At 40.3% G+C, this 21149-nt stretch overlaps 1 protein-coding gene across 4 annotated transcripts in view; it reads right to left on the bottom strand.

Moving 5' to 3' along the window:
- Positions 1–1748: 1748 nt before the first annotated feature.
- Positions 1749–21149, bottom strand: part of NCOA7 (nuclear receptor coactivator 7) — an 86102-nt gene continuing 66701 nt past the window's right edge. The window contains exons 10-17 of one of the 4 annotated variants that reach the window (XM_042016328.1): positions 19136–20190; positions 17552–17720; positions 10642–10789; positions 6582–6710; positions 6287–6439; positions 5674–5769; positions 4944–5017; positions 1749–4024 (exon numbers count right to left, since the gene is read on the bottom strand). In XM_042016328.1, the coding sequence (XP_041872262.1) occupies positions 3889–4024; positions 4944–5017; positions 5674–5769; positions 6287–6439; positions 6582–6710; positions 10642–10789; positions 17552–17720; positions 19136–20190 (1960 nt within the window). In that variant the 3' untranslated portion in view covers positions 1749–3888. The other 3 variants (XM_042016330.1, XM_042016329.1, XM_042016331.1) reach the window with 3 other exon arrangements.

Below are 21149 nucleotides of genomic sequence, written 5' to 3'. Positions count from 1 at the left end.
GTATGCACAAATAAATACCTTTTCAGCACTGTTGCAGTTTGTTCAGGGTCACTAGAGCAATTCCAGAGATTTTTCTGAGTTTACATTTTTTCTTCTACACTCCCAGCAGTGAGGGCTAAAGTCTGATATTAGTTTTAACTGCATAAACTGACAGCCCCGAAATTGTTTCATGACAGCTATTACTAATTCACAGTCAAAGTAAGACATTACATAAAATCACAGAATGGTTTGTGTTGGAAGGGACTTCAAAGACCATCTAGTTCCAACCCCCCTGCCATGGGCTTGGACACCTTCCACTAGACCACGTTGCTCAAGGCTCCATCCAGCCTGGCCTTGAACACTTCCAGGGATGGGGCATTCACAATTTCTCTGGGCAACTTGTTCCAGTGCCTCACCACCCTCATCCTACCAACTGCTTCTGAAGCTAACAGAGGGTATTGGTAACTGGTAGTTAGCCTTCAATTTCTAAAAATGCTTTCTTAATAGTTTGTATTTAAAATCGTTTGCACCGTTCATTAGACTAGAGCTGCAGAATCACTGACCCTGCAACTTAAGTGTATTCTGTGCTCAAAAGGCAGAGTATTTGTCCCACAGATGACAGCCTACAGTGTTTAAAAAGGTATTGAGATGAAAAATTTAGACCGAGAATTTAAAAAATGCTTGTTTTTTTAAAGCAAGCTGTGCCTGTACAAACAGGGCATGGTTGGCTTTTCTACCTGAAGCAGCTCACTTGCCAGATGTGCCGACCTGCAGAGTGGTAGGCAGTCCCTTTGCAATGACCTAACCTGCTCCTTTTCTCTGTTACAAACAGGCAAATCAAATCTTTTAGAGTTTAAAAATTAGGATTATTCTAAAAGTAACTAGATTTTCCTTTGCTCTAAAGCCAGCTTTGTGCAAAACATCCAACACAAAACCTGCACTTAAACCAGCACCAAATAAAACATCTGCTATTACTTGGGTACTGACAAGCCTGATTTGTGAGTGTGCATTTGAACACCATCCTGAATCAAAAATCTGTATCCAAGTAGCACTGAAGGAACACATGGTTGATGTTGCAAGAACAAGCTCTTGTTCTCCCTGAGAGAAAAATTACTAGTGACCATAATTTTCCAGTTACTTTAGGAAAGTTGTTACTGCCATTTCACTCAAAGCAAGGCTCATGGATAGCACACTTCTTCTATTTCACACGTAATTGTAGTTTGTTTTCTCTTAATGCCACTTCTGTATACAATGAAAACCAATAAAACCCAAGAACTCAAGAACTTTTAAGACATCTTTGCTTGGCTGGACATAAAAATATATATGAACACTTTGGAAATATGAAAAAGGTGCATACAAAAATGATGCATGTGGACATTTGACTTCTGGTAAGGGGTTGGCCAAGAAAGATGAGGGGATACATGTCATTCACTACAGCTGAGAATAGCAGCAAGAGCTGCCAGGTCAACTGTTTAACTGTTTTCTGGCATTTCTTAGCGCTTTGTCATTGTCTGTGTCGGAGTGAATTCAAAACACAGCTCTCTTTTAGGACACACCATACTACACACACAGAACAACTAAATCCCAACACCAACCCCACCAAAATCTCCAACCTCCTTATCTGTGTTTGTAAGATACAGTATTGCTGAAATTCTCTTTTTATGAGGTGGCACAGGTATTTGTCAGCATAACCTGTAACTTAAGCTGTATCCTTTAATCTTTAAAATGTTCTAAAGTTTGTGAATAAAAGAGGAAGCATCTGTAACAAGTTTCTGAATGCATAAATTCCTTTATTGAAAATATTGTGATAGCACTGCATTACATATATTCAATATTCATAGTTTCAAGGGTCACAGAATTTTGATTGAACAACACTGTTTTGAATATAGACCACAGCGTTTAGATATGCTTTGACAAGGATAATATAATGGAGTAAGTTGTAGGTAGCAATAGTGAAATGTATGCAAAATGTTGAACTTGGTTTCATTTTGTTTGTTGTGGGGATTTTTTGCTGGGTGTTTGGTTGGTTGGGTTTTTTTAACTACTAAGTGGTCTTCTGCCACCATTTAAAAGAGCAAAGAGTGTTAGATATTCTGGGTATCTTCAAAGCATTATGCTGTTAGCAACTTCCAAAATATTTTAAAGCATTACTAATAAGAACTTTATATATGGCTGTAGTAGACCACAAAGAAAGGAAGTGTGAAAAGCTCATGTGCAGCGTGTTACAGGCTGTGTACAGCATTGTTTTTTTAGACTGTGAAACTTCTGTGCAGGATTAAGATTTAGAAATGCTTTTGAAAGAAAAGCAATTGGCTTTTTTAAATTATTACTTAATCTATTCAAAAAGGAAAGAGCAGTAACTAAATTGAGCTGTATTGCTCAGTTAATAATATTCCAACATTAGATTGTACTGGTTTAATGCACACTACTGTCTCTAAAACTTGCCTTTCTCAGGACAATGAAACATTCAAGTCTAAGGGCAGGACAGCGCCCTAATATTGGTTAGGCCCAGACTGTGTAAACAAAACCACAGCTTAATGGCAAAGCAGAATTCATTAGCAAACAGTGAAGATTGCCAGTCCTCTCTCACACTCTCTCCATTTACCAAAATTTTCATTTTGTAATATAGAGTCTTTTCAGCTTTGGTGGCGGGAGGGAGTATCTGATAATTTCATGAAAAACAAACAAGAATATTTAGTTGCTGTCAAATCCTAAACCAGACTGCTGCTTGAAGTATTTTTTTTTAAAGGAAATTATATACGTAATTATTAGGAAAGCAAGTTTTACACTAACGTGACCTGGCCTGTTAGGAAAAGAACTTTCTTCTCTAAATCTCAGTTGTATTTTCTCCTTAACAAATTCTTCAATTTGTAGAGAAATGCTCATAAAAGCACAGTGGGTGGCTTATTTTGAATCACTTGGTGGTGATACAAAAAACCAGTTCTCTCTTAGAAAGGTCCTTCGGAAACAGTCAAATAATACTCGGGCAGGTGCTCAGAGCATGCTATCCCAATTCTGTGGACTGCAACAGAACTGATAAAGTCTACACCAGGGGGCAGCTGCCCAGTGTCCATACACTGCCAAAATAGTAATCTATTAACAGGAATGTGACAGCACAGTTAAGAAAAGGTACTATCCACATTCTCCCTCATTTCAGGAAAAGAAAGGAAAACAGAATTATGCACTCAAGTGTTTCTGCCAGGAAAACAAACCCTCTAATTAGGGTATAATGAAAACCAAATCTCATTTACAAAATAAAAGTATAAAAATTAACTTCAGAAATCAAATAAATTGATTCAGAATAAATGCCAATGCATAAGAAACCTACCTCAACAGTAATTATTTATCAAAATGTGATTTGAAACATTAAACAAAAAACCTCATAGCTAATACATTTACAAAAAAAATATATTATACAATAACAATAAATAAAATAATTTTAAAAACATGTTCCCTTAAGTGCTGTGTACACCTATTTCTGATTCTTTTCCATGACAAATAGTATGCTGTAGATTTTGGTAAAGTAACCTTTTATTTTTGGTCAGCATTTGCATGTTGAACATAAATACACATGGAATGTACTAGACAGTTATAGTTCTTCCACAGGATTTTTTTCACAGTTACATAAAAAGTTTTCAACTTATACATCATGAACATTTTCATAAGCATTGTATCTTCAATGGAAGAGTGCTGGAAGAGGAAGTAAAAAACACTTCAGAGTGATCTCTTACTGGTCTTACTGCCTCTCAAAACCAATTCTTTTTTTCTTGGGTTGGTTGTTTGGTTTTTTTGCGTAGTCATGCTCTGGTACAAACTTGAGGAAAAAGCGTGTAATGTGGTGAGGCAGCCTGCACCTTCTGGGTAGCTTTTAAGTGCCTAATGGATCCAGTCCTTAAGGCAGTCAGTGTTTCACTCAAATGTCCATACTTCTACATCTTGTATTATGAAATCTTCTTTCTTAGTTAAGATGTCATTATTGAAGGTGCTGCAGGAGTTGCTTCGCCCATGATACAAATCTGCATCTAACCATAAACCAAACCGGCCACTAGAAAGGAAATACACAACAAATTTGGTGTTATACAGAACAGTAAAAACACTGAAAGTTGTATAAACACTCAAAGAAGTGATATGGAGGAATCTAAGTGACTCTGAGGATCTCTTAGGCCAAATGCAAAGGGCTCAGTCCTGGCAAAGCACTCACCAAGAAGCTCGTGGAGCAGTCCCCTTGCTTTTGTTTGCTCCAGTGAGTGGAGCAGTGCGTAGGGCCCTGTGAGTGCCCGCAGCCCATGGGCCACCCAGCTGCTCTCACTGCCAGCTGTGGCTACACCAGGGCACAGACCTTGGGGTCCCTTCCCTGGCTGTCTGGATGTGGACAGAGCACCTTCTGGTTAGAAAGGAGGAGGGAAGTTTATCCACTCCTGATGCAAACCATGCCTAGCTGTCCCATGGTGCAACCTCCAAATAAGCTTTAGTTGGTTGTACAGCCTTAGCCCTTGATTTCCTACCTACTGACCTTTGAAATTCATGACCTGATTATGCCCTGTCTGTATTCTTGCTCTGTGCATCAACAGAAAAAAACTTAGTAAGGACTATGTGATAAACCCTAGAAACTGATGGCAAAATTGCCATTAGGGATTATCTTCCAGTGACAAACCTCTTCAGCAGTGAGTGATATATCTACCCAAAACATCTGTTTTGTTCCTGGCTAAAAAAAACCCCAACTAACAAAACAACTCTGCAACAAACCCTACTTGCCTAACATCAAGCAACTCTAAGCAAACAAAACTGCTCTCAGTCTGTAACAGAAATCAGATTGCTGAGGTATCTTCTCTAAACAGTTTACTAGAAGTAAGGTCAGCCATTTTACTGGTAAGTTTTTATTGCACCTACCATTGTCCCTATTTCCATTTAAAATTTAAAAAAAAAAGTTGGCTATATGATTTGAAAACCAAACACTCACTCACCCTCCACCTCCAAGCTCCAGAGAGGTAGTGTCTCCATTGATGAAGTAGGTGTTCTCTCCACTCCATTTGAATACCTGAGGAGGGGAAAAAACACGAATATGTTGGGACTGTGAGGATTCTTGTACTCTCAAACTACTGGGCACCTACTCTTAGCAGCTGAAAGGTGTGGTCATCTTTTATTTTTGTTCTTGAAAGGGGAAAAGGTAAGGTAGAAAGTAAAAGATCAGTACATACTTAAAACTATGAACAAGGCACTCTAGTCCATATTTGAAACTCTGCTTCCCTCTCTAAATCAAGTGGTATCCTGTTATAAAGGAACAATGTGTTCAATACGGAAAACGTGCAGAAGCCATGAGCATTAAGGGGTATTTCAGCAGCACTCATCTCTGTTTTGTTGTCACTGTGATCCTAAGAATGCATGAAATTATATTCTGTTCTTGATATCATTGCCTTCCAAGGTGAATCTTTGACAGTTCACTCCTTAACTCCTTCCTGCTTCCCCCTTCAATCTACTTAAAACCCTCTCCTCACCTTTACAGACTATCCTCTCTTCAGATAATTACAGACACTTCTGCTTAAAGTATTGCATTGAAGCAGTGAATGATTAACTCCATTCATCAACATCTGGCACATCTTCTACACTCAAACATGCTGTCTTCATAAAAATCTCATAAATGTTTTAGAAGTGGAACCCAAAAAATCTTATTTGAGAAAGTGAACACCCACTTACCTTGAAATGTGGACTGAATGTATAGAGGAATGTTTCACCAGTGCCATAGTAATGGTCACTAAACCTGAAGGGATGTGTAGCATACGCTCCAAATATCTGTCAGAATAAAATGATTACATTACTTTTGTGGACAGTGCAAAATCCAAGAGAAAAAATCCCAAACATTTCAAAGTACTTTCTAAGATCAACTGAGCTGATTTTCATGTTAGAAGAACCAACTAGTGAAGTGTGTTAGATGTGCAAGTATTCCTCCACATCTTCTGTATTCTGCAAGTTAAAAGCCAGATCGCAACAATGGCAGCAGGATTGCTGACTCTAGGAGCTACTGAAGAATGAGACCTCCAGGGAGGCATTGTTTGTCACAGCTTAACTGAGATACCTAAGAGAGGTTCTTCCAAAGGCACTACTGCACTCATTGCAATTCTAAAGCCTTTATTAGTGCTGAAGTACTTGGCAGCTGTAATTCAAGTTTAGGCAGTAGAAAATATAAAAGAATATACCAATGTCTTATTTTGGCATGACATCACTTCACAGTATGAGTAGCATTTCATAATGATCACTTTTCATGATGTTTCCCTTTCAGCTCCACCCCCCCAGAACAAGCGCTCCTTACCTGGTTGTCCATATCCTTGATGACAAGGAGAACGGGACTGTCGAGAGAAGCCGACTTGCGGTACAGAGTCTTCAGGCTGGTGCCGTGCTCCAGCGTGCTGTATGCCAGGCGCCACGGATAGCCCTGCACCCGTGCGGGCAAGCGCCGGGCAAGCTGGGCAGGGAGCAGGGAATGAGGGAAATGGTTACACAAGCAACACAGGCACTGCCCCAGCCTGTTCTCCTTCTCACACTCGACAGAGACAGCACCACATCTGCTGTCTGCTGAAGGAAACCTGAGGGTTTTCCAGCCATACCTGCTCTATGTGCATGTTCTCCAGGAGAGAACTGTGATGCTTTAAGATAGGCAAAGTATCATCATCATCTTCTTCTTCATAGTAACTGCAAACGCTCTTGCGTCGTTTAGCTTCTTCTACAGTTATGATCTGTGGCAAGAGAACAAGTGTCCAAACTAAAGCATAGCTCTTACACCATCAATCCTCTGTTGAAGTCAATTAATTTAAAACTTTCTCCTCGGCTGTCACACTGTATGGAGCAAAACCACTGTATGGGATGGTTTTATCAAGCATAGGTACCCATAAGAAAATGGGGAAAATCTTAACTGGCAAGGTGTCTTTGTGACTGCAGCACAGTCAAGGTCTTTATAAAATACATTCCTAGTTGAAAATTACCAAACAGCTCTTGGGAAACTTCTGTTTATTCCTTTAAGGCTTTTTAATATTGTAATATTTTAAAAGCTGAGTCCATATAAATATTTCCAATATCAGGTTTGAATTGACATACTTAAAAATCAAAGCACAGACTTCTCTCCAGTAGATACAGATAAGTCCCACTAACTTTTCCCATAAAGCTAGAAATAAAATGAGCATGCAAAACCATGCACCTAATGCTTGTCTATAAAAGGACTCAACAACCTACAAGGTGCTCAGAGAGACAGGGGACAAACTCTGGACTCCACGTGGCATGAGTAGCAAACAGGAGCCCAAATGTGGCATGGGGCAGGAGCTTCCAGGCTGGCAGCACCGATAGTGCCCACAGCTCCCTGCAGAGAGGAGGAAATCACCTCACCCATCAGCAGCAGCAGTCCAGGTGTCCTGGCTCTGGACAAGCTGCTGCTGGGGTGCTCAGCCTCACGGCTGGCAGAGGGCATCACCTGGCACAGCTGGAAAGCTGCCAACCCTTCAGTGCAGCTCGGGGCACTTGGCAAGTGCCAGGAGCCTCAGCTCTGCACAGCAGTGGGAGGTGAGATGAGGCTCGCTGTGTCCGGCAGTGGGGCTTTGGCTGGGGCTCGGTGCTACCACGGCACAGAGGAAGCAACAGCAAAAGCTCCAAAATGGAGCTGACAAGAAAGAAAAGAGGAAGCTACAAAACAAACAGGAAACCATAAACCTCCTTTTCCTTCCATGAGTGTATCACCACAGTGGTCTTGTCTTGGAGCAGGAATCTCAAGATGCAGCTGCAGAGCCCACTGTGCACTCTGCTATGCACCTCGCTGCCCATGAGGCTTCCAAATGGCTTTCCTGTTACACACAGATCAAGTTTTGCATAATTGCTCCATGCCTTCACTTTCACTGGTTGAACTTGCAGAAGCTGTCAACAGTCGAGACAATTGGGAAGAGATGCCTGGAGGTCCTACACACACCTACCCCTCAGGCGAGAAAGCAAATGCACTGGACTGACTCCAGCTGTGGATTTAACCACAAAACAAAGCACAGAAGTTTTTCATGACGACCAGGACCGGTGAGGAGTTCACACAGCCCTAATACCATCAGTCACACCTGGCATCCCCAGTGGAATGAGAGCTACACATTGCTGCGTGCACTCATGTCCAGCCCATGCTCTCCTGCAGCTGCTTGGAGCTGAGCAGGGCACCTGGGCACTGGCACTCCAATAATGCAGGGTCAGGAAAAGTGAGGAAGGCAGGATCACAAGGCAAAATCCAGCCTGCAGAACTAACACTGCTATGTGCCCCTGCACATCTGAGCAGTTACAGGTATTCCTGCCCAAGATACTGCAAGAGCTCTACAGCTTCATCCTGTCCCTCTGGCCTCTTCTTCTGAGACCACAGATAATCCTGTGCCAGAAAATTTTTTGTATGGTCAATTTCAGGAAAGGTTTGCACTGCAAAATTAGGATAATTAAAAAACAAAAAGCACCCCACAACAAACTGTTCAAAGAAAACAATCTTTCTACTTTTATCATTGTTCTTTTTTCACCTTCTGAGTGGTTTGCCTTCCCTCCTCATCTCCCACACCATTATTGTATATATTTTTTTCAATTAACACCTTTTTCACCTTAAATCAAAAGTACCCAACTCCCCTTTTGATGACTATCTTTTAGGATAGTCAGGAGTGGGGGAAAAGTATCAACCAACAGCAAATCAACCAACAAGAGGTATCTGTAGCAAAATACAACCAAACTCACACAGGCAAAACCTATTAACACAGTTGTAAATTGACTCCAGAGACAGACAAGCCCCCCCTCTTCTCTGCATACACACCTATTCAGTCTCTGAACTGCACATGTGAATCAAGTTCAGTCAACAACTGTAGAAGGAGGCATCTGCAAGATCAGGTATTTACAGACCACACAAAAGCAGAAATGGATGAAAAGAATCGACCACTACAGAAACCAGACCTACAAAATCTTTCAAAGATTTTATAGGACTGAGGAAGGAAGATACCTGAGGTGGAAATGCCCCCTACCTGAGTGCGGAGCACATTTATTGCTAGGACAGAAGTACTGTCATCAGATTCACACTGTTCACATGGGAAACAATTCAACATACCTCCACAAAAGGTTCCTCCTGGTCCGGTCTGGCACAGTAAACAATTCGAATATTCAAAGGCTTTTGTCTCTGTTTCATCATCTAGCAGTTCGTTTTGCAGTACCCACTACTCTACCCCTGCTCTAGTGGCAGAGTTCTCAGCCACAAGTGTGACAGACAGCTACTGGCCATGGCATGCTGTGATAAGATTGCTTATATACTTCTCTACAATTAAGAGTTTCTGTTTCCCCACAAGGGAGAGTGAAACTTTCAGAGTCATCATGCCCAAATTTGGACGTTATTCAATAGAGATTTCCTGTCAGCCCTACTTTCAATTGGTAAAGCTGGAATGTATTACAAATAAAAGAGACATACCTCTAAAAGCAGTTTTCAGCTAATTCTTCCTTCCAATAAATATCTAAATAAAACAGTGAGAGACAAGCTCCCAGTGTGGCCAGATCCCTCCTACATCTGTTCTTCGGATCACTGACTCTCCTTCGTTTTGGTTTTATGAAAACAGCATGCAAATAACTGAACAGTGAAATCTAGTGCGATGTATGACTGCACTCAGCTCTAAGCAACACAAGCAAGGCTTCTTTTTTTCCCCCCATCTTTCAGTTCACAAAGCACCAACATTGAGAAACTACAAAACTGCAACACTATTAGCTCCTTGGGAGTAGAAGTTGCTGCATTTCAAATGACAAGTCCCACTTCCAAGCTCCATTTTTCAACAGAACATACTTTGATAAAAATACTCAAAAAAAAAAAAAAAAAAGAGGGCAGAAAAATTAAAAAAAACAAGTTTATGTTTAAGACAAATAATCAGATAACTTTTTTAATCACCATCAAGATATTTCCCACTTTGGGATTCGTCTTTTTCATTTATTCCATATCCTTAGCACAGAAAGTGTTTGAGCATTCAGAAATATGATTTTTTTAAATCTGTGCAAGCTTATTTCTCTTAGAAATTAGGCTTTGTATGCAGAAGAAAGACATAACAAGCACAGGCATGCCAAGTGGTTAAAATAGATTGCAAAAGACCACACATGAAAAAGCCAAAGTCCAATGACAAAACTTATCCCACTTACACCCAATATTCAAACAGTACTGCTGTGTGCGCCAGAGAAGCACGGGTCTGGCTCATCACCACGCACCAATCCATTTCAACCAGCACACAGGGGTCTGGGTTAGTGTTTACGTGCATATATAGATTTTGAAGATTTTATTTATAGCACATAAATACATTAGGAAACACATTAGAAATTTAGCAATGCTGACAACATACGCCTGTATAGCTTTGCAAAAGATTAATATCACATGGTCAAAATATTTACACAACTTCTGCTGGTTGCACACCAGAGAGCTCCCAGTTGTTTACCTGCTCTTTCTAGGGAGAGAAGAAAGGAAGACTGAAGGAATATGAGTACATTTCTGAGACAGACACAAGCCTTAAGAAGACCTCTATATAAAGCAGCAACTGCTACAAAGGAACACCATGAAAATCCTCAAAATAACAACTGCTGAGATTCTTAGCACAGGGATGCGTACTTGATATGCACATGCTTCATGTAAAGGCAGAAAGGACTCACCTCCCAGCTTTTAGTAGTGGGCTCACTAAAGAAGTTGTCAATCATGTCAAGCTCCTCCTTTTCTACCACAACAAAACCTTGCTCTTTGGCATCTTTCCCATATATTTCTGGTGACCACTGAACAAAAAACGTGTACAAGTGATCCACCCTGTGAAGAGAAGAGGAGGAGACAACCATTGCTCAGCGGTCCATGAATACAACACTGTCATGTAGCACAGAGGTTCTGCCCAATGACAAAGCAGGGACAACCACACAAACAGGATACCTGTGTACCTCCACCCTCACTTACCACACAAAGCAACAGCTCCCTCTACCTGGGAGCCTGAACCACTTCAAGGTTTCTCTGCTTTCACTCCCCATAATGTATTTTTCTCCTTCCTTTGCTATATGCAAGACCAAAGCATCATGGTAAAGCAATGTGGCTTGTCCAGTCCCATTCATATTAAGAAGTCAAATTGATTGATATTACATCATACTCCCAAAAGTTGACTCCATAAAACATTCACTTTACCCATTTAGTTTGACCTCCAGCATAAAACAAGCCATGAGATCACCAGTGATGTCTACACTACAGTTCTAGCTGCCCTTTAAAAGTTATAGAGGCTAACCACAAAACAATCTTCATTCTCTTAGCATTATGAAAATAAGCTGTTACTGACAGCTTTGCTAATGATATTGTACCAGCAGCACATGCTCTTACATAAATGTAGTCAGCTCTCAGCCACTGTCTTTAAAAAGATGTTCCTTTACAACATCCATAACAAACCATGAAACAGTTTCTGAAGAAGGAATTAATGTAATAAGTTAAAATGAACACATGCAATTTCAAACAGCAATACAACAGTGGATCCACTATACAAGAAGTTGAATTGCCAACAGAAAAACCAGACCCACAGTAAAGAGGGCAGATAGAAAGATAGTAAGTGCTTATGACATTGGATCTTTCTTCAGCTTTTCACCAGAAAGTTACATCCAGCAATGCCTTGATCAACAGAAAAGAGAAAAAACCTTAGAGAAATTTAGACATTTCCCCCCCCGTATTTCAAGTTACTTGGATTTATATGTATGCACGAATAATCTTAAAATACCATTTCAGCACCGTTACTACCTGTTAGGATCACTAGTATAATTCCAGATATTTTCAAATGAGTCTACAAAAAGAATAAAGGATTTACTTTGCTTCATCATGGAAATGAAAAAGGAATAAATTAGCATTGCTCACAGAGGCTTCAGAAAGAGCAGTCTGATGATCTCTGCTAACTAATTTGAGCTTTAACTGAAAGAGAAAATTGACTTGAGCACTGTGTATTTTAACGTACAGTAGTCCTACTCCGGAAAGCTAACTACGTAATTCCTACAAATCCCTAAGAAAGGACAATACAATAGTGGTTGCTGCTGTCTGGCTAAGATCAGTTTGAAAGAACGTTTATGCAGGTGGATGAAGGAGAGCAGCACACTCGTATCTCAGAATCACAGAATGAATTTATGTTTTAAGCCACCTCTGGAGATCATCTAGGCCAGCTCCTGCTTATAGCAGAGCTAACTTCCAAGTTAGAGGAGGTTGCACATTCTTGTCCATTTGAAGTTGGAAAAATCTCCACCAGTGATTCCACAAGTTCTCCATGCATAGCCTGTCTCCTGGGTTTTTTTCTCTTTTACCTAATCATGATCTCCTCTGAAGCATGTAGCACGTGATCTGAGAAGGGTCTGGTGCCATCCTACATTTTCTTTTTCTTGTCCCCTCATCTCTTTTTTTAACCAAGTGTCTAAAAGGAAGAGGGGAATAATGATCACCCAGGTTGTTTGGTTGTTCTTCTTTACTTGAGCCAGCAAGAAGCAAAGCCTTCATGACTGCAAGGACACACCACTGACATGCTCCATTTGCTCTCAACTTCCCCAACTCCTTTTCTGCAGAGCTACTCCCCAGGCCACCCGTCCCCACCCTACTGCTGCAGCGACTGCTCCATCCCAGGTGCACAACTTTTGCATTTGCTTTTTCTGAACTGTCAGCCCATTGTGTTGAGGCCCCTCTAAACAGCAGCCCTGCCCTCCAATTATGAGCACTCCCCAAATTTTGTGTCATTCCCCAAAATGACAAAGGTGTGTTCTGTCTCAATGTCCATGTCTCCAATGAAGGCATTAAACAGTATCAGTCCCCAAGCACACCGCTTGTACCTCGATGCCACTCAGACTAACTACCAACCCTTTGAGACCAGTGGTCCGGCCAGTTTTACAACCAGCTGTAACCTACCTGTCCAGGTCACATCTTGCCAGTTTGGCTATAAGGATACTATGGAAAATTGTGTTGAAAGCCTTAGTAATGTGATGGTAAAACAACAATCCTTTGCTCTCTCCTTGCTCAAGGAGCTAGCAATCTCAAACAGAAAAGTTATTTGGTCAGTAGAAAAGCAATTTGCCCTCAGTAAATATATGACAGCTGATCCTGATGACTTCTTTCCCTCTCTGTGCTTGGAATGGTGTCTATAACAACGTTCCTCTCAGTGAAGCTTGACTGCCCTGTCCTCCCACATATTTTTCTTGATTTTTCTGACAATGGTTGCAGCATTTGTCTTTCCAATTATTAAGGAACACTACTGGTGAACAGAACCTTTCAAAAGATGATAGAAAGCAGCTTTGTAATAACATCAACCAACTTCCTCAATATACTCAGAACACTTCCTGTCAGGTCCCATGCACTTGTATATGCTCAGTTTATTTAAGTAGTACATAACTAAGTTTTTCCTCTGCAAGGGACAGTTGATAAATAAATCCAGACACTCCAGATTTAAGAAGCAACAGAATAAAATAAAAATAGGTGATTATAAAGGTGATGTCATTCTGAAAAGGGATGTTCTGCTAATAAAATTCTAGCATTATGCTACAGTGGTATTTCCAAGCTCACAACTGAAAACATTTGAGCCAATTTTTAAATTGAAAAACCACTTCATGAGGAACTTTCTTACAGCCAACTTGACAGCTGCAAGAAAATTTATCCTAGAACTCAATAGCTGTTTTGGTGATCACATGCTTATGAGTGTATCATGCACTAACAGGGAAACATCAATAAAACAAAGTACTTGGAAAGAGACAACTACAGAAACTTGAAGTCAGTAACTCCAGAAAGAAAATATTCAAAAGGCTCTAAGTCCAACCACTGTTCTTGGCCCAGAGAAAGAAATTAATCCAGAGACGTCCTATGACTTTGTTACAAATGTGCCTGACTAAATGATGATTCTTCACAAATCTTATGAGGGCTGAGGTATTGTAAGCCCTCATATGCTTTTATGAGCTTATACAGACTTCTATGACCCCTCATTATAAGACATTAAGCTAGAGATACAAACAGGTTTTCATAGATTTCCTCTGTACAGCTTGAGATCTTATTATTAGGAGTCTAAGAGTAATCTCCTTGTAGAAGGCTAATTCAAAAGGATTCTAAATCTAAGTTTTATGCGACCTATTCCATTCCATTAACAGGTGCATGGAAGAATGATCCTTCAGCAACAGGATCCTGTTAATCGTTGTCCCTTTATGCAAAGCCCTGTGTAAGTGCATGGGAGCATCATCTAAGCATTGACTCCAGACAGCTGTGCTGCAAGTTCTTCCAGGTCTCAGCTTCAACTGTGTTAACTACAGGTTGTTACACACTAGCAGGAGTTACAACCCAGTAATATCTTGCTCTAGAAAAAGAAATCCCACAGAAACAGTAACAAAAACCAAACCAAAACTTACCCAAAACCAAAAAGGTCAACGGGGCAGGGTGCTAAAATCGAAAAAGAGAAAAAAGCCTCAACTCCTCTCACTTTTCCTCCTTGAAAATCTGTCTGCTTTCAAGAAAGAAACTTGAAAAAAGTGGATGCCTTCTCAGCAGCATGATCTCAGTGCAGTGTCTTTTACATCAACTTCAGTGGAAATTACACATTCATAAACCAAACCTGTTTGCAAAATTTACACTATGGAAAATTAAAGAGTTTTACTTCTTGACTGAGGAACTAGTCAATGCTATTATTTACAAACAAAGAAATTCTGCATTACTATCTCTGTCTTGGTGCAAGGCATTTTCCTCTGCAAGGCCTTGAGGAAATGTGTGACCTACTTACTGAACTACTACTACTCAAAATCCACTAGGGTGGGAAATCTACATACCATTTAAACATAAATCCACATAGTAAGAGCACACACAGACTTACCCTCTAATACTGTGAGCTGTACCCATTGCAAAACTTCCCAGTAAAAGAGTCAATCTCTCTATTCGTGTCCAAGAGCATGGGTGCCCCTCTGCTCAGCTGAACCTGGCAAGAAGCTGCCCTGCACTGAGTGGTCTGTATATAAGGCAACTCAAGATGCCCAGCACCCGCTCTGTGTGCTGAGGTGAGCACTGCTGTGACCAAGGAGGCAGCACAAAGCAGTGCTGCAGTCACTGATTAACTCAGCCATGCTGTGCTGGTCTCGGGGCGACGTGTGCCGGGACACATGCGGCACCTGGGAAGCCACGCATGGAGAGACAACACCTACAGCAGGCACAAAAGGCAAATGAGACTTAAGATTTAGTGACAGCCTTTATAAAGAGTATCAGCCTCAAAGTTCTTCTTTCTGTATTAATAAAGTTTCCAGAGGCTTCCAATTAAAAAAAAAAAAAATTTAAAAGTACTGGGCTCAGAAAGCAGCAGCAGCAGCCTGCACACGGAAGAGCAGCTCTGCTGGGAGCTGTGGGCTATGGGGCCCAGGCTGAAAATGGAGCTGTTTTCACAACTGATGACAGAAGCTGCTTTAACAGCAAACACTGTGACTGTGGAAAAAATGTAATTAAAGGCAAATCAGAGGAAGATTTAGCTTACATTAAATATAGACATGCAGACCAATTTTTTTCAAAAATCTCTCTCCAGGTTTGGACTGTTTTTTTGATTTTGTTTTTTTTTTTTAGTTACTACAAAGCATTAAGATGCTGTACAAGCTATTGTGACTGGACAAAGTGTTTTATTTATTCTGCGTTGTGGCCAACAAGATGAGAGTGATATTCTTGACATTTACACATGAATATAAACTGCATTCCAAATAGTTTTAAATTTAGTAAATTATCTCACATTTTGTCTAAAATACATTGCAAAGCTATCCCAAACAACCTACTATTCATGTCACTCTCAAAATGCAACACTTATGCTTCTATTCTATACAATACTGATGCAAGAATATCCCCAGCAGGTAGGAAGTGTTGTGTTTTGCTTTGGGAAAGCATCCAAGAGCTTGGAGAAAACACTGTCTTGTTCAAGAGGCAAAGACATGTCTTGCATTAATACAAAGGAGTGGGTCTCACATTTAATTTCTGCTCCAAGTTCTACTTGATCTTTCATGCAAATCTGTGATGTTAAAACAGGCATGAATAGCACCAAAAAGACCCAATCTTACAACCAGTCATTCACCACTACTTTTGATCAAGATCCAAACAGCAGCCCTGACATCAAAGCTCTCGTCTGTCAGCCAGCATGGCCAGGTGCTGCTGCAGCAGCTCACTGCAGAAGTTACTTTTTCCTTATTATAAAAACTGGAATACAAACCAGTTGTCAACACTTCAGTTTATATATGGATTAGGTCTGCTCACCATTCAGAAAGCTTCTGCTCATAAAAGGGCAAGCAGAAAAGCTGTTTTCCAAGTCTGTGGTAAGAAGCTTGATAGATTTACCTGTTGCACAGAGCAATTATTAGAGATGACTTCAATCAGCTCAGCAGCTTTATTCACAGTTAGCTACATTATCCCCAAAGCAGTAACTGACCTTGTGTTGTATCGCGGCATCACTTCAACTCCTTGAAGTATTTTCTCACACTTTAACCTAGAATTTTCTGAACCCACCCTTTTGCAATCCCGGAGGAGTCAAGGACTGGGATCCGCAGATAGCAAGCAACCCAAAAGTTATCCAGCTACTCTCCCAAGGGCCACATTTCAGCTGGATTAAACCTCTCCCTCTCCTCCACGAAGAGTTCTAGGACAGCAACTTCCACACTACTACAGACAGTCAAAACACTCCTTTTTAAACCACAAAAAATATAAACACTTAAATCAACACACGCTACACATTTGAAATTAAAATTATTAAATAAAAATTATTTTTAGAAAATTGACTGCATCTGAAAGAGACACCTCTGAGATTGATCACAAGTCCAGATTCCTCCTTCCTGGTATCTAATTTACCAGAATTACTGATTTTGGTTCATCAACAGACCAGAGAATTGCTCTAGCTGCCTTCTGTCAAGAAAAGGATCACATATTTGATTCCTCACAGCCAGTGAAAATTCTTAGGTGATTTATGTGGAAAATCACAGACCTCCACTTTTTTAGTTTATTGTTTGCTTTTTTCTAGAGTACTATTTATGCATTAATACACATCTACAGGAACACATGTTATGTTCCTCGATTTTACTGCAAAGGGACTATTTTTTAATGGGACAAACGACAGAAATAGACAGAATAACCTGTTTAGTTAGGAGTGCCTCCCTTTTCCCACACGATGCCCTTTGTTCACATGAAATAGCTATTTTTTTAAGCACTGACACCTTAGTGCATTTTATGATGCTCCAGCCACTGCTCCCTTTTCCCCCTTTCCCTCACTTCCTAGACTACAGCTGAAACCCTGACCATCTCCCATTTTTATTACATGTTAGCTGCACTTATATCACTTTTTCCATCTTCAAGTGGCACCTGAGCCCTTTTTTCTTCCTACTGAGAGCCATATTAGACCAGAAATAAACACTGCTTTATGTCACTGGCATGCAATGAAATGAGGGCACCCCTCAGCATCCCTGCTGCACTTCATACCTTGGACCATGCAGGGAATGTCAGATTCAACTCTAGAAAGCACTACAGATTTGAAAAGTAACAGACAGACATTTTTGTGCTAAGAGGAGAGCAGCTTACCTTTCCCGAGGAACAGCAAACCAGTACTCTGGTTGCTTTATCTTTTTACTGTATTGTTGAGACATGGTCGTGCTCTGAGACACAAAGGACTTTCTCATGGGCTTGCCTACTTTAATGCACAGAAACATTGGAGGAGTCTTGCTCTTCTCCTCTTTTGAAGGAAGCATATCTGAACGAGACACAAGAGAAATGGTCTGCTTACAGGAAAGTAAAATACTGCAGCTGATAAAACACTGTGACCAAGATTAATAATCTTGTGCAAAGGAATACTCAGAGGCACCATACACAGAATTACACCTGACTTCAACAGCACAACTGGTTTAGTAAAACCACGTTCATCCTAAACTGAGGCCATTTATTCCCATTTTGTCACAGCCTGTATCCCCCTCAGCGGTACAGCTATGTACAGAACAGCCCTGTAAAGAAATAGGTAAGATGACCTGGCTGGGTGCTGCCTGCAACATGAAGCAGGCAAATAAAGGGGACATGTTTGGGTCCCAAAAACCCATCCAGTTGATGGGTAATCTTGCATGCACACACACACAAAAAGCCCAATCAGTTTCTTGACTCTTTCAGTCACACAGCCATACAAGCACCTTTTGTCTGCACAAGACAGGGCCAAGCCTAGAAGCAGTTTAAGCTCCTTAAATTGCTAATATGAAAAAAAACCCTGCTTATTAAACTACAGCCTCAATCACACTGAGGTTGCCTTCTCTGTTTTAGGCATACACATACAGCCAAATACAACCAGCAAGATATAAACCCTTACAAAAAAAAAGGAAAAATAATTTTAAGAAAAACTGTTCTTAAAATAAAGACTTCCACTTTAAGCATCCCCCACCACCTGATATGAATCAAGGGTATGTCCACTGGTTCATTACATTACCCAGAGAGGAGCATCAACGCTCCAGGACACACTAGTGCTTAGAGGCACTGGGCTGCCATAGAAATGGTAATATGTGTGCACACGCTCTGAACAGAGATTTCATTCCGTTACGTGTTTTCCTGGAACAGCCTGAATTATTTCTGATAACGCAACGACCAATCAGGAAAAATTGATCAGTCAGTAGGACTATACATGTATTCCTGTTTATCACTTCTTTAAGGGTTTCCATAGCATGAGAGACACCAGACACATGCCAATAGTGTGAAGAATACTTTGGTACCCTTTGGTACCTTCATAGCAGTGCTCTATTACTTTGGATACTCTCAGAAACCCACTGACAGACTTCAGTGAGGCAACAGGGGTTACCAATGTGGAGTGACAATTCCTAGGCCATGAAGTGTCCCTGCCAATACTGAACTGGATGACATCTCACTGTCCTTCTTAAAGCCAGCAAACAGAAGTAAAGATTATGTAACAAGTGATCAATGAATACGGAAAGAGCACACAAGCTACTTATCAAACTACAAGCTTAGAGAATTTGAAGATAGCAGATAACATAAAATCGAAATACACAAAGAGTAAAAAAGAGACCAGGCATTACAGAAAGAGGGAATCTAGAGTAGAAGGCTGTCAATTCAAAGGTTACCGTCATAATGCTGTCCAAGTCTCAGAGGAAACAAGGATAACCAGAGACCTACCTTCAATTGGCACTTGAATTTTCTGCAGCAGCCACAGTCTGATTTCTGATTGATTGTCTAACTGTGTTTCTTGACAGGTCTTGTCTATAGCTGGTACTAATGAAGAGTCCACAGACTCTTTCAGATCCTTTTCCTCTGCAGCTGCTGAGCTGATTTCTAATGAAGGTGCTTTCCTTTCAACACAGCAGGAATCAAGCTCCATACTTTTAACTGTATGGACTTCATTAGCTTGGGACTTTGAACAACTAAGTGTAAGGTCTATGCCAATTGCTTTATTGTTTTCACCTTTCTGGATTTCAGCCTTGTGTAAGTCTTCAGATGACTGAGACCCATTTCCATCTTTATTGAGGTAAAATTCAATAAGTTTATCTTTCTCTAGCTCTTTCTTAGTGTCCAATTCAGTCTCCACCTTACCTGTCGGGGAACTGACACATTTGTTTACTTCTGGAATAACATCTTGCTTTTCACACAGCTCTAAGTCTAAGTCAGCTTTAGGTTCAACACTGTCCTTTTTTTCCAAGGAATCAACTGTCAAGTGCTCCTGGACTTCTGTAGTAGGTTTGGTTACCTGCTGCTTAGTTCTCAAGTCCCTGGGGTCAGCCAGCAAGCCTTCCATTACTGAGATTTTCCTGTCCAACCCTCTATCCATATGAGATGATGTCTTTTCCAGCTCAATTAAGTCATCCTCTCCTCCTAGAGGGGATTTTTCTTTGGTATCTGAAGCATTTTTTTCCCTGGAAGGGTCCTTGGTACATGAATCCGCATCAAACTTTTCCAAATGTTCAGTGGCAGTGATGTTGTTGGGAAACTCCAGAGACTTTGATTTGATTGAGCCTGTACTCTCTGATGACTGAAGAACTTCAAAATCAGAAGACTTTTCCTTATCTGAAGGCTTTATCTGTTTGGCACCCGGAGCAACAGATGCATCCCCATTCTGCTGCCTCTTTTCCTTGCTAAGGGATTTGAATTTGCTGAAAGGATTGATATCTTTCTCAGAGGACAGGTCTTCCCATTCTCCTGGCCTGTACAGAGGACAAAGATCCTTTGGTATGTCACTGTCAGGGGAAATGATGGATGTACATACGATGTTAAAAGCAAAATGGAAACAGAAAAAAAAATGAAAAGAAAACTAAATATCAACTTAACTTAAACCATGAAACTCAACAAAAAACAACTTTCTCCAAAATAAACATACAGAACTGGAAATAAGTGACTTTAAAGACAATGGAGAAAAAAGTATAGTACCAAAATAAAATGAGTAAACCACTTGGCAGACTGTGCCACGTGGGTGAAGAAATGTTACACGTGTAATAAGAATGTGCAAGTCATCAGAAGTTCAGTAACAAAAAAACACAGGACATGTATTTAGCTGCTGGAATTTAATTCAAATCATATGAGTATTGTAATTTCCCACACCTGACAATGAGTCAACATCTACAACCATCCATGCTTCCCTAGTCAGTACAAATGTATTTCTGAGAAAAACAAATCGGAGATAAGATGTATCCTGTTTGAACACGTTTACTGCAAAACAGTAACAGGCAACAGAGTTAGTAGCTTTCTTCTTTAATTTGTCTCCATTATTCAAAGATACTGTTTGAATGCAGGCTTCCCCAAATATTTTTTTAAAGCAGGACAATCATAAAACATTTCAAAATGGAAAATTCTGAAAAAAATGTATCAGCATAAAACTTGAGCTCTTCGTTACTGCTAAAAAGTCTGAGGAGAATGAGAATACAAGATCCTCATGACTTAAAAGTTGCTAAGAAGCTATTAAACACTCCAGTAATGAGTGTAACAAGTACTGGAAAGTTTTTCTTGAAATCAGAAAAGGGAGGGAATTATGAATTTAACTGTTCAAGCAGGTATTGCCTTTAAGAACAAAACCCTGCTTAGAACAAATAGATAAGCAGTGCCTGGTCTGTGCATAAATGAAAGTAGTCCACCCCAGAAGGTCTATTATGTATTATAGATTATAACTATTAATGTATTTCTGGTTCTGAGATAGAAGTAT

This window comes from Corvus kubaryi, unplaced genomic scaffold (genome assembly GCF_017639235.1).
Source record: "Corvus kubaryi isolate FWS band 111438036 unplaced genomic scaffold, C.kubaryi_AGA036_p1.0 split3-73, whole genome shotgun sequence".
In the NCBI taxonomy this organism is placed as follows: domain Eukaryota; kingdom Metazoa; phylum Chordata; class Aves; order Passeriformes; family Corvidae; genus Corvus; species Corvus kubaryi.
The sequence above is the reverse complement of the archived record's forward strand: the minus strand, read 5'-3'. Positions and strand labels throughout refer to the sequence as shown.